The sequence below is a fragment of the Serinus canaria genome, chromosome 18, assembly GCF_022539315.1.
Source record: "Serinus canaria isolate serCan28SL12 chromosome 18, serCan2020, whole genome shotgun sequence".
NCBI lineage: Eukaryota > Metazoa > Chordata > Aves > Passeriformes > Fringillidae > Serinus > Serinus canaria.
In genome coordinates, this window is record NC_066331.1 from 4542515 (window position 1) to 4560358 (window position 17844).

General features: G+C 41.0%; 1 protein-coding gene across 1 annotated transcript; it reads left to right on the forward strand.

The window, feature by feature from the left end:
- Window positions 1–139: 139 nt before the first annotated feature.
- MMD (monocyte to macrophage differentiation associated) lies at window positions 140–17495 on the forward strand. The gene is made up of 7 exons (XM_030232901.2): window positions 140–304; window positions 6324–6405; window positions 12629–12789; window positions 13542–13616; window positions 14016–14117; window positions 14503–14572; window positions 15316–17495. The coding sequence occupies exons 1-7, from the start codon at window positions 276–278 to the stop codon at window positions 15514–15516; spliced, it is 720 nt and encodes a 239-aa protein (XP_030088761.1). The 5' UTR covers window positions 140–275; the 3' UTR covers window positions 15517–17495.
- The last annotated feature ends 349 nt before the right edge of the window (window positions 17496–17844 follow it).

The window sequence follows — 17844 nt, forward strand, 5'->3', positions numbered from 1 at the left end:
CCTCGCAGCGGCGATGCCGCGGGTGCCCGCGCCGGGCCGCCTCCTCCCGCGCTCGGCGGCGGGGCCGGGCCGCTGTGGGCGGGCCGGGGCGGGGGCTGCGCGGAGCCAGGGCCGGTTAAAGCGGCCGCCGCCCGCCCGGCCCCGCGCTCAGCCCGCCCGGCGCCCGCCATTCTGCGCGCCGTGGCCGCGCGCTCGCCAATGCGGGCCCGGTGCCCGACCCGAGCCGCCCCCGGAGCCGCCCGCAGCCCCCCGGCCCGATCCCCCGCCCCGGACCCATGCGGCGGCTCCGGGAGCGGTTCCGGAGGTGAGCTGGCCGCGACCCCCGGCGGGGATGGGATCCTCCTTCCTGCCCGAGCCGCTCCCCGCGGGATGGGATCCCCGGGCGGGTTGAGGGGTGGGTGGGGGAGCCGAGGTTTTCTCGCCGGTGCCGGGCGGGGAGGGCAGCGAGGTCCCGAGGGGCGCGAGTGGGCGGGGGTGAGGAGGGTCTTTTGTTTGTGTGTTTATTTGTTCATCGCCGCCGTTAAATGGGTGAAGGTTCGCGCATCCGGCCCTGTGTCACAGCCGCGCATCGCGGCGCTCCCGCGGGGCCCGACCTGTGGCTCCCGGGCCGGGCTGGGTCAGCACCCGCCGGCTCCGTGTGGCTCCTTGTTCTACTGCCTCCGAGGGCTCATTGAGTATCATGGAATCGCAGAATGCTCCGGATTGGAAGCGCCTTAAAGCTCATCTCGTCCCACCTCTCTGCCATGGGCAGGGATACCTTGCATTAGACCAGGTTCCTCCAAGCCCTGTCCAGCTTGGGCTTGTATGCTTCCAGGGATGGGACAGCCGCAGCTTCTCTGTGACAGGGTCTCAGCACCCTCACAGGGAAGCATTTCTTCCTAGTGTCCAATCTTAATCTATGCTTTTTCAGATTAAAACTCAACCCTCATACAGCTTTAAGATGCTGCTTATGTTCACGGGGAGGTTGATTGGGTAACTGCAATCGTGGTTCTTGGGTAAACATCTGTGAGCTTTGGTTCTTCATTGTCCAGAGTCCAGACTAATAACTATTGATGGACTGCCCATCTCCTGGGTGAGGCCATTTCACAGTGCCTTCCCTGACCAGGTTCCTGCCATAGGGCTGCCTTGCTGTCCTTTCACCAACTTGCTCAAGAAACTGAAACTTAAGTATTAAAAGGGAAATAAAACTGAAAGAGAAAAATATGAATGCGGACAGATGTGGTTTCTGTGCTAGCCTGTACCTCGGCTGGCTGGTCCCTTGCCCCTGAGGTCACATGTGCTGCAGCACCTAGGGTGACTTGTGATTGCTCCCACTCTTTGCTTGAATTGTTGCCTTACGTACTTGCCAGAAGGCTGGGGAGGCTTTGGGGAGGTCAGTGGGATGGACAGATGCATTTTTCCATGACACAGCCTATGTATGATAGCAGAGTTGTTTGTGGATTCTCAGAGTATTGCAGGTTTCCTTTTATCTTTAGTATCATGCTGTAAGTACACGAACCTTCACACAGCGTGGGATTTCACTGATATTTCCAAATAAGGGAACTGCTTCTGCACTGATCTGAATTATTCCTGTGCCTCAGATGTTGAGAGATAGTAAAGATTATGTGAGCAGTTATAAGCAACAGCTAGATACTGTCAAATCCAGGAAGGAAGGTGCCAGCTGTGGAGGAAGATGGATCTCCTTTTTACTGAATGAATTTGGTCACAGCCAAATTTGGTCCAAGCAAGCTTTTAATAAATCCTTTCGTTTCTCTTCAAAATCTAATCTGAATGGTCATCAGATCTGTTTTGACCAGCTTGTATTTTTTGTTTGTTTGTTTTCCTCTTGAAAACAAAGAGCTTAGGTAACATCCTAGATACTGAAGCATATATTTAGATAATGAAGCAGTTTTTAACCCCATTTGATGCATGGTACTGCCGGTTTCGTGGAGTTACATCCACATTGTTGCAGTTTCTCATATGCTGTTATTTGTGGTTTATTAGGTCTAAATGGCTTCTCCTGCTGATGGAAAACACAAAGAAAGGCTCAAAAAGAGGGAATGTGCTTTTAAGCTGGTGAAAGGAATTATGAGGTATTTTGAACTGAATAAAGGAAATATACTTCCTGAAAAGACTAAAAAAATACAGATCTTTGAGGCCATTATCAATGCTTGCTGTTTTTACTGACATTTTGCTTCATGCTTAAAACAATAATTCATTCAGCAGATGGGAATCATCAATAGGGCAAAATCTGATTTCCCTTTTGCAGTCTGGGGTCTAAGCTTGTTGTAATACCAGACAAATGCCATACAGATATGTGCAATGGATTTGGGGTTTTGTAATTTATTTTTCTAAGCTGGCTTTGCATGCAGAGCTTTGCTTGCAAAGACAAAGCATTAAGAAGCCTCGGACTTTCCTTCTGCTTTGTCTCCTAAATACTGTCTTCTCTTAATTCTGGAATCTCTGGGAAACATACAGCATCTGTTCCTTGGAAACGAATAGGGGCTTAAGATTAGGGTCTGTCACAAAGGATGGATCCGTCTGTATGTTTAGAATTTAAAATATTTAAAGTATTTCAAGATCAAAGATCAAATAGTGTGCAGGGAGGGGTATGAGTTTCTTCCCTCTTTTTTTAAATTGCTGTATGTCTCTCTCAGTACCTTTTTTCTGCTTATTTTGGGAGTATATCCATCAAAAGTTGTTTGTTTGCTGTGAATCCTGAGTCTTAAACTTCCTTGGCCTTGAGCAGGTTCTGAGCATTGAGAATTTAAATTGTGAAAAAGAACTCACAGCTCAGTTCAATGTGAAAGCATTCTGCTTTCCTGGCTGGCTGCAAGCTGTTCTCAGTCTCTTCATTTCAGAAATATCTTATGCTGGTATTGAAGGCATTAATATTTTATCTTAGATATCTTGGATTGTCAGTATCTTAAATGGAGAAGCATTTGTGCATCCTTCTGAGATGTGCTGTGTATTCTCTGATTAAATTATTCTGGTTTCACCAGATCTCTTATTAAAAAATATATTAGAGATTTGCTAGAGAATCAAACTGGCTTCAGTTAAAAACATTTCCTGTAAACTGTAGTCCAGTTCAGTGGGACTTTATCAGACTGTCCTGCATTTGATAATAACCTTAATGGCTGTGTTATAGAGAGCCTTTGTTTAGGAGTGAACAGCATCTGAATGCTCTCTACTGAGCTTCCACTTTTGGGAAGGTGAGATTATAATTCCCACAGTTATCTTTTCCAGAAGAAGCAAACGTGACCCGTAGATAGGAGGAAGAACAACGTCCCTGTGTTGCTGTATTCACAAGGCAGGAAACAAGCATCCATTGTTGGTGGTGGCATGGGGTTTGTTTGCTTATTTATTTATCTTTAAGAAAGAGCAGAGGTGTTTTCCCTCTAGAATGTGAATAAGCACCCACATTCTTCTGCCTTTGTGTTGCAATATCACATGTGTCTGTAACTGCAGGAGTATATGACTGACGTTAACAGTGTGTGTCAAAATAATTTTCCTGGTTTTGATGAGCACATCAGTAATATCACAGAACAGCTATTTTCAAAATTCACATCTGTTTCTTAAGACATTAAGCCTAAACTGTCAAGCTGGAAATGAAACGAACTTGTGAGAAGCACTGGCTGGCATTATTGCCCTTCCAAGCACCTTGTTTATGATCCTCCCTCTGAAGTTGTTCCTGATAATGTTTATAAATAGTTAATTATCAAAGACAGAGAGGAATAACTGGAAGTTTGCTTTACTAAGACTGCTGCCTGTCAGTAGTGACCTGAGCAAATGCTTTCAAGCATTTGGCGTCGGGGTCTGCAGCCTGTTGGAGGCAATCCCTCTCAGAAGGGAGAGGTGCAGGTCCATCAAATGTGCAGCAAAGTTGGTGCTGGGGCATTGTGAGGCCCATTTCTGCAAGGCAGAGGTAAAACTGAACGCTTCCCCTCCTGCCAAAACACACTGGGGATGTTGGTGTTATTGGTATAAACACTGAGGTGAAGGGGATTGGTGAGGTGTTGTTAATGCTGGAGCTCTGGTGCAGAATATTTGCATCATTCCTGTGCTGCCACAAACAGAACAGGAAAAAAACCCAGCTCTGTGTGTAGGTAACAGAGCAAGGATAGATTTGTTACTGTCTTTCTGTTCTGTTCTACAGCTAATAAATGTCTTTAAATTTGTGACGGTAAGAGGTCCTAATTTCTAAAGTGTTAGTTCATAATTCTAAAATCTACCATTACCTCTAGATCCAATGTGGTTGCTTTAGAAAAATGCAGTGTATTTCCTACTTAAAAAAAAGGAAAAAAAATTAAAAGTAGGGTACTGTTGGATAATAGAAGATCCCATTAGGAGGCATCAATTATTTACAGATTTGTATATGATAATAGCGTCTTACATAGAAATTTGGAACACCGGAAGTTATAAAGCTACTGAAGAGTATAAAATTAGTCCTTTTGGTTCTTCAGGTTTGAGTTTGACTTTATTTTTTTACTTCTTGTGAGACTTCCAAGATACCACCACAGAGAAATGCAATAATATTCTGGATGTGATAAGTGAAAAGTTTCCCGTGACTTTGAATTTATGGTGTTGGACAAGGGCAGTCCAAGCCTGGCCACTCACTGAGCCAACAGATGCTTTTATTTTTAAACATTTTCCTGACTTGGAAGCAGAACTGAGCAAACTGAATGTTCCATCTTTAGAGGATGCAGAGATGGTGTTCAGCAGCTGTTGAAGACATACAAGCACTGGGAATAAAGTAATTTTCCAGATATTCTGTGAACCTTCGTGATGACAGTGTCATTGTCTTCTTGGAGAGGAGAACAAGGTGCCATTTTTCACTGACAAAAGAAATGCCATTTTTAACCATATATTAACTCCTGAAGGGTTATTAATGTGCTAACAACCATTTATGTGCTGTGTCTGTGAATTAAACCCACATTTTTCTTATCTTTATATTAGTACCAATAAAACTGTTTCTTGAAACTGCCATGGTTTGGGGAGGGATCATGACAGTTATTTTCCCAATGCTGCTACATTTTTATCTATCTGTTTACAAAAAATGGTTCACAAGTCACTTAATAAATCAGTCAAGAAAACCAAGTGAAATATCCCAGAAATCTGGAACTGCTTATGCCAACTGTAAGACTTGGGTTGGATTTTTTTAGTTGTTTGTTTGTTTTTCTCTGGTTTGAGGTTGGACAATATTTTATAGATGTCATAAAAATAGGACTCATTTTGATTTAAACCGGGGGGATGTGGGGAAGGACCAAAGTTTGTCTAACAAGCTTGTTGTATAAATCTAGGTAACAAAGTTGCTCTTGGTTCTGAGCATACAAACATGTTCTGTATTTTCTTGAGAAGCTGTTCCTGGCTGCTTGGATACCCGACTAAATGTCAGTGCATAGTTTTAGAATAACCTAGAGTAAACTGGAATCATTGGTGAAAGATAATCACTTTTGTAGGACACTGAGCAGTGCTGGGATAACAAACTGGAGCTGAAGAAGTTCACAGATTTAATTTGACTGTTGCATATAGGTGTGTGCTGTGTTTTACAGGTGTTACTACACAGATTTAAATTGTTGAGTTTCACAGAAACAACTGGAGTGTCTCGGTTTTTTAACACACTTAAGTTAAATGTTTGCATTGGCAAGTTCTTCCAAAACTTTCTCAGGTTTCTTCGTATTCTGTTCAGCTTGTTTGTTTGTTAGAATGTTTGAAAATTCTTAGAAACAAAGGTGGAATGTCTATGGCAAACCTCTTGAAATGTTTCCTCTTCGGAACTGACCATTAGAGTCTCCTTTCATCATCCCCATGTAGGAGATGTTTGGATCTTGGTTACAGACATGGATTGGAAAAATGAGCCACTTCATGCTCCAGTCACAAATGCTGCTTGCTATAGGAGTCAAAAAAATCAGTGTTCAGGTGCTCCAAAATGGAATATTGCTGCAGTTTCAAGAACTTTGTAAAAGAAGAGTAACCCTTTACAGCTGTGATGAACTCCAGTTTTCAAGAATAAATTGCATTCTTGCTGTGTAATTTAAATAGGAAATGTTTTATTCTTCCTCTGACCAAACTGTCAGAAAAGAGGGAGTCTGACTGCTCTATGTGAACTCCTGATTAAGATAACCATCCCTTGCACCAGGCAGTCACAGGAATTTATTTAACATGTGTGTCTGGTAAGAGACTTTACTTGGGAGAACTTGCAATTTAAATCACAGTTACTTTGAACATGTCTGTACTTATAATCCTTAGCACTACCAGGTTGGAAGTATTCCTTCATTTCCTTCATGACACTCAGAGAGATGTTTTAGTAACTTTCCTGAAAGTACTTCTTAATCATTCGACAGGTTCATGAACCACCCAGCTCCAGCCAACAGCCGCTACAAACCCACTTGCTATGAACATGCTGCTAACTGTTACACACATGCAGTAAGTACACTTCTGGATTCTTTTCCTATTCTTTTTTAACCAGATATTTCAATAAATTTTTGTGTGTTTGGATTGCTAAATGCTTACCTTTGCCTCACTGTGTTCATATCTACAGCCTCTCTCTGGTTTTGTTCATATAAGCATTAACTGTAATAGTCCAGAAAATTAGATGTTTGGTAATGTTCCAAATCTCTTAGAGCTCCAGACACTTCATAAGATTCCTTTTCACCAATGTCACAGGTCTTTCCCTCTGTTCCAGTCAAAGGATGCCTGCAGTAAAGGGGGTATAGGCCACTAGTAGACTGCAAGGTGGATTTCCCAGGTCTGCCCTGACATAATATTTGCAAATTGTAAACTAGAAGTATAAGAAAGATTTATCCATGTGAGAAATGGGAAGGCTTCATCAGACTGTCTGTGGGTATGGGCAACAAGAGCTGGAATGTTTTAATTCTGATACCTGCAGACTCTTCAAAAAATCTGCTGTTTTGCAAGAGGCCCTGATAATGCTGACAGCCCTGCTGAAATTTCAAGTCTTTCCTTATTTTTGTAATGTAGGGACTTATTGTAGATTTGAATATATGGTATTCACATAAAAAAGAACAAAAGCAATCCCCTTTGATTTTTTTTTCCTTTTAGTAATTAGGAAGTTTAATTTGCTGTCTGGCACTTTGAAAAGGACTTAAAAATGTGTTTGTTTGCTTTTTAAGATAGCATTTGCCCTTTTATGAAAGCAACTTGTGCATCTCCTCAATGCCTCAACTCCAAACATCTGAAGTATGTTTGACTTTGTCCTCAGTCTCTTATCTTCAGTGTGTCTGAGTGTGCTGCAGATATGAAAGCTCAAAGTAGTGCCCAGGACTCTTCAGTTCTTGAAGGAGCTCTGTTCTTAGGGATTCCGTGTGTGTATTTCGTAAATAACCAACATACAGCTCCGTGGTGCTGGTAAAAACTGAATCACCTTGGTTTTGCATGTAGACATAAAGTTGACTGAAGCTTTGGTGTTCTTAAGCCAAAGGTCTCATGTACAGCATTATGTAAATATATGCTTATTTGCCTAAGGAATGAAGCAACATTCTGTTAGTTAGCACAAATACCTAGTTTATCTCATAATCCTTGTGCAAATCTTGTTTGGTCTGGCCAAATAGTTAGATTTCAAAATATCTGGCAGGTGTTGCTGTGCTCCTTAGCCATTTCAGCTTTCACCTAGTTGAAAAACAGGCATGTTTTACTCCTGCCTTTTAGCAGGATGTGACAGCCAAGGTGGTACGCTGGAGTTTGTGGTGGAGCTGTCTGATTACTTTCTGAACAAACTACCTGCTAAAAACGACAATGAACTGTTAAAATAAATATGCAGTAACTTTTCATCAATATTTAAAGTCTTGAAATGGGAGTCTAAGCTGTGAAAGCACAGAAAAGCTAGGGGGGATGTTTTCATCTTCTTTGTATTGCAGGCTTACTAAATGTTAGATGGTCAAGTGGTTGGGTCTGCTGCTAGATTACAGTGCAAGTTTTCAATTAGACATTGATGATTCTATAGAACAGAATTCAACAATGGTTCTCCAGTATATTTTTATTTCAAACTTTTATTCACAATTCACAAAGCAGTCAGCTTCTACTTTATGAATGTGGCTGTACTTCTCAGTAGGCATCCCATCTGGTTTTGCACTTAAAAATGCACAGGAATCAGTTTGTGGCAGCTACTTAATTAAAAAAAACCCCAAGCAACAAAAAAAATAAGGATAAAGGAGGGTATAGAATCTCAGGTACAATGTTTTGGTACAATACTTAAAAGGTTGTTTTGTGTTGCATAGTAAGGTTTCTTCAAATTTCATACTCATAAGGCTATTTTAAATCTCTTGCTATTTTTTTTTTAGCTTTAAATGAAGCATTGACTTGTCTTCAGGCATTGGTAGAGAAGAATGGCAGCAAAGTAGTTGAAAACAGAAAAAGCTCTTTTCTGTGTCCAGAGGAACAGGAAGGAAACAGTGCATGAGAAAAGCAGGGGTTGTGAGAATTGGAGGGAAGAAATGACTTTCATAACGAAGCTTTCTGGTGTATGTAATATTTATCAGACAAAAGCTAGACCTTGTTGTGTTAAAACCTCAGGATTTAGACATGGCTTGCCTTATACTACTTTCAATGTTTCTTCTAACTGCCTTAAAAGAATTAACTATTCTTAAAATTAATTATAATCTGTATTCCAGGTTGGGTTAGTGAAGTGCATGGAGAAACAGTAGTATAAATATTTAAAAAGGGAGACTTGGAGCATTTAGATGGCCATTTGAGCATGGAAGAAGGGGTGATCAGAATTTCAGAAGGACTCTTCTGATTAAAATGTCTCCGTTCCCACTGACTGGTGTAAGCAGTTTCTCTGCTCTCTGTGTCTTGCACAGCCCAAGTTGCTGGTGGGCCTCCTACTCTGTGTTACTGGTCTCCTAAAATTAGGGGAAAGTTGGGAGAGATGGTAACAAGAGTGCACTTATGGAGTAGGCAGCTGGAGATGGGCACAGCCCTTCATGGCTCCCTCTAAGTGTCCCATTTTTTGAGGGCAGGGCTGGCAGCTTTATTGCTGTTTCTGTTGCCTTCCTTTCCAAAAAGAAGAGCATGGACCATTTTTGTGCCTTTAGTGTTTCCCTCCCAGTGAGAGGCTGGTGAGATTGCAGCAGTAACACCACACTCTGATGCAGTGGCTCGTGCATCAAAGGGCATTGTTGCTGCCTGCATGATGTGCAAGGAGAATAACTTTATTTTCCAGGAATGTTATATACAAGAGCAAAACTTCCAACAGGTTTTTTAATCTCTCTGTGGCAGAGATTATCTGGAGGAATATGGAAAGAATACAGGTAAAATGCTGACCAGTGGAGCAATATCCTAAACAACCCCAGAGAGGTGGAAGGTACTGGGTATTTTGCTGTAAGCTGGTAACCAGAGAGTGTCATTTCACTGAAGTGACCCTGATCAGGTTCACAGCTTATTGTGTCAACCTCTTTCCTTGTGCCTTAAGGGTTTTTACTTGTTGTGGCAGCAGGGTTTGTGGTAGTTGGTTTCCCAAAATACACCACACAGAGGTTGTGCTGAAAACTGTTCTGAAAGATTACCACCTGTAGATGTAAATTAAGATATTTTAATCCATTATCTTCCTCCTTATTGCAAAGGGCTTTTAACTTGATTCTCTCATTTTGTTCTGGCGTTTCTCTAGAAAGCTTAGGAAACTGTTGCCTTCTCTCTTGTTCTGCAGATCTTCCTTCCAGCCCCACTTCTGATGCAGCCAGGATTAATCGCGGTGCTAAAATTAGTAAATTTGCACATCACAGTTCTGGGTTTGCTCACAGTACGTTAAGTTATGGGTTTGATGATATTCACTTGGAAGACTTGCACTCTATGATGAAATAAGCAAAGATTTTTGTGTCTGGTAGCTGGAGTTTTTTTCAAGGAATATTGGCAACTAGGAAATGCTTTGTCCTGCTGTAAAATGACACAGCACAATCCCACTCATTCTGTTAGTTCTGATTCTCTGACTGCTTTTTTGGTAGACTCCCCTCCTTTTAAAGGACTGATTAATGGCTTTTTCATTCTGAAAGCTGGAGATTAAAATGCAATTCTTATGCATGTGATTTTTTTCAAATGAACATGGGAAAATTTGCCCTTTTTTATGAACTGAAGTTTAATATTTATTTTGTAAGATGGGTAAAGCCCATTGTACCATATGTTACCTGTTAGGGCATTGCCATCTGAAGAACTTTAAATCAAGTTGGCTGGAGCAGCAGGGTATCATTTCTGGATTTTGTATTTAATCTAGCTATTTTTGCCCAAAAGAAAAAGAGTAATAAAACATCTCTTGTTTTGTCTGGCTGTTCCCATGGTACCTACCAATCACTGAGAGGAAAATGGTTCCAAAAACAACTTAGAAAAAACAATCAGTCCTTTTCATGGAATACAGTGCTCTTCCCTGTGAGAGGTAGAATTGTTCTTTAAAGCAGGACAAGGCAAAAAGGAGATTAAAGTCTTCATTCATGTGTTGTACTCTTGATTGTGAAGGTGCAAGTGAAGAGGTGATAAGAGAATTGCTTCTTTGTTTTAACTGTATCACTCTATACACAATAATTACTGGAAAGAATGATTGACACTCAACTTTGTTTTGGCCCATTTGTGCATCCCATGTCACAGTTTAGCTTGTGAAATATTTATTTGAGGAGATTAGTAAAAAGCTGGGGTCTCTGTGTAAGAAAGGCAGGTTATTCTGTGTAATAAAATCTAAAAATCTTAAATCTAAAGCCCAAAGAGGGCTCTTTTCCTGTGAAGTGGTGTCTGTCAGAGTCCCTGAGCAGCTCATGCCTAGGCTGTTACAGGAATTAATAGGAATTTGCTGTTTCACCTGGTATTTATAGGTATTTAATCTCTCTGAAACCTTTTAGTTCTCTGTCAAGTTTAGTCAAAACTGGAATTTGCACCAAAAATTGGGAAGGAAACTGAGGACACAGTGGGACTGTACAGCTTAGAGCCATGGCTACACCACCATTTCTGGGACTAGGTATCCTGTCCCCTGCAAAAACTAAATGAAACTTCTGTCACATCTCATCAGTTCCTGGCTGTGCCAGGGGCTTCAGCCACACTTCATTCACACTGTGTGTCATGTGTGGAAAACAGGAGTGACTGATCTCCTGAGGAGTGACACATTTCAACCTTCCCTCAGTTTGGGGGCTATCCAGGATGTGTGCAGGAAACTTAGGTGATAAATGAGAAGCCAGGCTGGCAGACTATTTCTGGCCTTAAAGTGCACCAAGTCGACTTCCATAGTTCCATTACAAAGCTCAGGAAGTGTTTTCATCTCTAGTCCCAGTGCTGTGAATGTATCAATGCCATACTTTTCATTTCCATGGCTCTGGAGCTTTTGGCACAAATACACTGAATTTGGCAAAACATAAGGAAATTGAATAGTAATGAAGCTACAGCTGATATACTTTAAAGTCAGAAGGAGATTGTTATTCTCAGATCCATTCATGTTATTGTTATTCTCAGATCCATTCAGTTTGCTCTGCATCCTCTGCAGTGAGCAGAACCTTGATTTCCTCTGGTCTGTAATTAGATAAAGGACAGATAGGTCAGGCTAGACCAGAATTCTGCAGTCTGAGCTATCAAACATGTAATGCAAAGTGGCCGGATTTGTTTAAACATTGCTTTTTCCTGGCTTTATTGTTTAACATATGAGAGTTGGGTTAAATTAACAAGAATTTAACCCTAAGAAGCTTGTTTGCAATTCAAGGGAACAAATTAGCATCTTACACGTGCTGTAGGGCCTGGAAGGGAATTTGTGCATTGTTTGTAACTTAGAAGGCTGACTTGATAGTGGATGGAGATGGGTAGAAATATCTGAGTCAGTGAGCTCTCTTCTTTAAATATTTGTTGGAACATAGGGTGCTTTTTAGGGGTTTGGGGGTTATTTTCTCCTTTCCCCCCTTTTCTTTTTGCCTTTTCCTGAAGAACATAGAGGTACATCACATAGAGGTATTTTATTCTGGAAGGGAGTGTGGTTTAAAATGCATGCATTTAAAGCCTGCAGTCACTTCTTGGATGCTTCATGCAAGCGTGGTAATTTTATCATGATGTTTGAACAGGGCCTGTTTTGGAAGAAGTGAATTAGGAAGTGCTTGAGAGGGAGGTGGAAAGGAAAACAGAGTTGGATATACTGCTTTAGAAGAACGTCTATGTGCATTAAAAATCTATTCATGAGAGAAGTTTGCAGCTAATTTATTTATGGTAGCTTAAACCCAAGTTCTGCAAAACTGTTGCTTAATTGCAACTGCACTTGGCTAAATGCTTTGTTTTTTCATTTGAGATTCGAGTTTATTTTGGTCTGTCTTGTGCTCCATGTCTATGCACAAGAGGTGGCTTAAATTCAAGCCTAGAGTAAGATCAACTTGGTTTTAGAACATTAGGCAGAATGTGAAAATAAAACCACTGCTAATACTTACAAAATTAGACAAAAGAATTTGCTGTCATAACTAGAGGTGTTGGTAACCTTCCTTGGTACCATGGGGGGAGAAATTTAGCAAAACCAGATCTAACCTATGCCCAAGACATCGATGAATTTCTGGTGCTGATGTGTCAACTTAAAACTGAATGACAAAACTCTCTCTGGCTGGGGCTGGGCTCTCTGCCTGCTGGTGCTGCCCTGTGGGTAGCACCACGGCAGGGACCTGACAATGGCCTTTTGTTTTGGCAGTTCCTGATTGTTCCTGCCATCGTGGGCAGTGCCCTCCTCCATCGGCTCTCTGACGACCGCTGGGAGAAGATCACGGCATGGATGTACGGGGTGGGGCTCTGCGCCCTCTTCATCGTCTCCACCGTCTTCCACATCGTCTCCTGGAAAAAGAGTCACCTCAGGTAGCAGGAGAAAATGCTGCACTTCCTTGGCATGTTTCCCTATTGTGTTTCTCAATCAAAACCAATTTTACAGGAGGTTGGAGTGGGACTTTCTACTGAATCATGATAAAAACACCCTTGATTTTTTTTGAAGAAATAGTGAGCCAAGCTCATGTACCAGTGAACTTGAATGTCTGCTGCCTTGTCACAAAGAAAATGTGTTTTGGTAGGCCCTAGTGGCTCTTAATCCAGAAGCAGAATGAGAAAAACATAATGTAAGTGCTTGATGGCAAATATCCCATTGTGGTCATGAAGACACTGTCTGGGATTATGGCATGCTCAAGTACTTTGAGGAACACAGCTTTTGCCAATGCCCAGCTAACCAGCAGGAAACCTCCTTGGGACCAAGGCAGCAATAGCAAAACTGACATGGGATTTATTATTTTTATTTTATTTTATTTATCCCTTTTATTTTTATTTATTTATCCCTTGTAAGACTCCCTAAATAAATTGGATATAGCCAGTAGTCAGTCAATAGTAACAGTTTCTGGATTAGGCAGAGTTGATGTGACAGGGATGCAAGGTGGGGGTGGAGAAGGGGAGAGGACTGGAGAAGTGCTCAGCTCTTATGTGTCTCAGTTCCTCCACATGGTTGTAAGAGGGATGGAGGTGATTTTCCCCAGAGTAATTCCAAAGCATGTCAAGAAAGTGAGGTGATGCAAAAATCTTCCCAAAACATGTCATGGTGACCTGTTCTGTCTCTCTCTCCCTAGGACAATGGAGCATTGCTTTCACATGTGTGACAGAATGATGATCTATGTCTTCATTGCAGCATCCTACGCACCATGGTAAGAAATGGGGACCACAGCTGCAGAATCAAAGCTTTTCTAAAGTAAACAGTTTGTCATTGCAGCTTTCCAGAATCTATAGATGGCTTCTTGGATGCAATTGACCACATTATGTGTTGTGGCAGACTGTGTAATGCCATCTCCTGGGCCTTGCTGAGCAGAAAGTGATGCTAGAAAACATCAGAAAGTAGTTTATTTATATTCCATATACCTCAGTTTATGCTTTCCACTCATCAATGCTAACAACTTCCTCCTCTCTGTGGGCAGAATGTCCCAGTGTTTGTTTCCCCCATCATTCTGTAGTTAAAGCTCTGAATATTTATTTATTTTTATTAATCCCTACTTCTATTGTGTTACTTTACCCACCACTTTTGTCTCTTGGAACCTTTATGCCTCCAGGTTAAATCTCCGTGAGCTGGGACCTCTGGCATCTCACATGAGATGGTTTATCTGGCTGATGGCTGCTGGAGGAACCCTTTATGTATTTCTCTACCATGAAAAGTAAGAATTATTCTTTGCATTTAACTTTAAACTGAAAATTACCATCAGAGAACAAGACCAAACTTTTTTTGTTTTGAAGATGTGCTACCAAGGTTCTCATCAAACAAGAAAATTTAAGTTGTCTCAGTGTTTTATTCTCACTGGTACTTACTGAAAGTGAAGGTGTCTGGGCAGTATTTAGAGAAGGTGTTGCCTGCAACTCTACAATGCAGAGATAAAAACTAGTTTTAATTTTGTCATAAAACACTGGTTATCTATCTGCATGAAAACTTTTTGTGTAATGACCCAATAGCAACACATAATTTAAAATATTAATTTTTGCTGTTGAAGGAAATGTCCACCCTTTTGTACACCTCCTTAACTTCCTCAAATCATTCCTTTTTAGGTATAAGATTGTTGAACTCTTTTTCTATTTAGCGATGGGATTTTCTCCTGCTCTGGTAGTGACATCCATGGTAAGGAATGTGACTATTAACAGTGCAAACAAACAAAACTTGCCTTTTATAACCAGCTTAAATTCCAGTGCAGCGCTTTCCTCTACAGAGATGTTCATTTTAGTACACTATACCTGTAAATGCTCTTTGCAGAGCACCCAAATACAACCTGGTATAGTTTGGATTTATAGTTCACATTTCAGTGAAATGCTGCCTTGTTTTGTTCAATCTGGGCTGCATTGTGTAGATAAAGAGAGCCTGGGTTTATTGGTGCATCTGAAAAGCATCCTACTCCAAACTTGTTTATAGTTACACATTTTAAGTAATGTTGATTAACCCTCTCTGCTGCTAATATAAATGTGACACATTTTCAAGTTAATGCTTTAACTGGCTGTATCAAAGTCTTTCTAGGAGGAGCTGCATTAAACTCACACTTCCACAGAATAATGTGGTTTTCTTTGTCTCCATGATTGTCTGCTCTGCTGATGAAGCAAACCATCAATCTTGTTTTAGTTCTTGAGTTGTCCCAGTATAACTTCTCTAGTGCTATGGGGACATACTATAAAAAAAACATTATTGTGCATTTCACAAAGTGTAATATAAATACACCACATTTCTCACTTGTCCATCTGTCCCACCCAACATTTTCTGAGTTGTCACAGCCAGCTCCCTTTGCTTGGGGGAGAAAAGCACTGTGTATTTGTCCATAAATACTCTTTGCCCCCTTTTCACCCTGCCCCTGACCTGTCCTTGTTCCCTGGCAGAGCAACACCGAGGGACTGCAGGAGGTGGCCTGGGGAGGTTTGATCTATTGCCTGGGCGTGGTGTTCTTCAAGAGTGATGGAGTGATCCCCTTTGCCCACGCCATCTGGCACATCTTCGTGGCCACAGCAGCTGCTGTCCATTACTATGCCATTTGGAAGTACCTTTACAGAAGTCCTGCAGACATCATTCGTCACTTATGAGATTATACAAAAAAAAATAATCTGCACTTGGCCTCTGTAACAGTATTATTTGACTTAAAGAACTGGGGGGAATTGGAAAAATTGCACAACAAAACTGCACTGACTTTGGTAGTTCTGTGAACACAATTACTGTGAACTGATGTTTGTGTCCTGCCATTTCCCATCACATGGCAAGTGCTGTAAATAACCAAGATACTGTACTGCAGTAACCAAGAGTCCATTCCACGTTAGCAGAACTGGCTACCTGATGTTTACAAACAAATTTTGTATGCTAGTTTAATTTTACAATTTTTAACTACGTGATTTTTTTCTAAATTAGTGATTCAAATGGTGAAGTCAGTGCTATAGTGAAAACGTAATGCTCTTGACATGAAATTGGTTTCTATCACCTTTCCACAAGTCATTTCTTAAACATGAATCAGAGACAACTAATCTACTTTTACCACCCATTATCTTGGTATAATGTGACTTTTATAGAAACTTTTCTGTGTTTTTTGTAAACTTTAAAAGTACATTTATTGAACTGAAGACACACAACTGTCATCTATGCAGTTATTCATGTTGCAAACTCTTGCAAGAAATGGTTACGTTCCACAGCCTGTCCTGAGGAGCAAACATTGTACCTCTTCCGAAGTTTGTGTTGCAGCTGTAATTGTAATAACCACTTTTACAAACTAAAACCTAAACGTGATTCTGCTGAGTTCTAATGTGGCAGCATTCTGCTCATTTACAGCACCACTGAACCAGACCTTAAGTTGGCTTTATTTGTGATGAAGAGCTGTAAAAGGAATAGCTGAGGTGATTTTCTCCTCCACGTTCCCAGCTGTACCCATGCTGCCCAGGGTGGGGGCTTATGTGGAATATCCCCCATCCAAGCCAGGGCCACTCATTTCCCCAGCCCATTTACACACATGTGGCATTGAGACTTGGGTTTCCAAAGGGGCTTGAACTGACTGGTCCCACCAGCTTTTGGGGGATGTTTCTGCTGGGAAACCCAGGTGGGAGCAGCAGGCAGAGCATTGTTGAGCACCTGGAGCTCAGGGTTCTTCACAAGCACAGCCTGGCAGGAAGCAGAGCTTGGACCATGTGGTAGGGTGTCACTTGTCATCCTGGGACTTCACACAGAGTCTAACTGGTCTTTGTTACTGTCTGTCTGTGCAGGAAATCCAGCTGTGGTAGAAGTCATGATTGTAGGAGATGTGCTCAAATGACCAGTGTAGAAGAGCCATTGTAATCCTGTTTGTCCAATAATTGTATCCTGTCCCACTATGTAATGAATGTCTTATATTAAGATTGACTTTATCCTTTTTCTAATTTACTCAGTTTTACATGTCAGTATTTAAAAACAAAACCAAAATGTGTTGCCTTTTTCAGATTTTGTTCTGGATATTGCCTGTCTGCAAACAATAAATAGCAAGATAGGGATGTTTCAAAGGTCCTGTTTCACTCAGATTTGCCAGAGAGCCGCAAGTTTTAGAATATTTACATTTGTATAGGGAATTTACCAGAGGGACAAACTTTAAATTCAAGACATTGAAGAATTGCTCTGTGGTGGTAGCAGGTGATCAGAGAAGTGGCAGCACCACAGCAAACTCAGACTGCCCCAAAAGAGAGCAAAGGGAACAGCTGGGCTGGTGATTCTGCTACAACAGTCTTGCAGATCTGGATGCCTCAGTTTTTTAACATTGTGTCTATTTTAATATTTTCCACTTTTTGTGAGTCCATATATTTTGTTGAAATGCAGTACTGCTAAAACCACTAAAATACATGTAAAGGTTTTCTGTAGTCAAACTATTGCTTGAATATGTTTCTTTTAATTTTAAGTTAATTTTTCATGGCATTTGCTTTTTGGAGTGTTTGAAATGGTTTTTAAAAAAGTTTAATTCGCCAAAAATATTTTGAATTACTGTATTCTAGTCAACATGATATTGAATGTATTAGACTAATAATAAACATTTGGTGCAATTTGGAAACTCTCATTTTCCTGGTGGTGTTTTTTTTTTCCCCTCCATCATTTGGGCAGGGCAGTCAGGGACTGACAGTGTGACCAATCCTGACAAAAGGGATCCTGAGTTGAAGCTTAGGACCCTCATGTCTGCTCAGCCAATGCTTTCTTAAGAAAGCATTGGCTGAGCAGAAAGTAACAAAGACTGTAATCCAAATTATTCAATTTTTAGTATGGAAAAAATATATTTCTGTCTAAATTTTGGTCAATAGTTAGAACTTGCTTTCCCCTTTTTGCTGTTCTGGGATATAAGAATATACTGGGATATTTTTTCAGCTTAGAACATTGAAATACATAATTTTGCTCCTATCCCTGGAGGAGTA

Excerpts from the sequence above, each read along its gene's own strand:
- MMD (XM_030232901.2), top strand. The coding sequence starts at position 276 with ATGCGGCGGCTCCGGGAGCGGTTCCGGAG. Across the intron at positions 6,406-12,628 it reads CTAACTGTTACACACATGCA|TTCCTGATTGTTCCTGCCAT; the intron begins GTAAGTACACTT and ends TTGTTTTGGCAG. Across the intron at positions 13,617-14,015 it reads GCAGCATCCTACGCACCATG|GTTAAATCTCCGTGAGCTGG; the intron begins GTAAGAAATGGG and ends TTATGCCTCCAG.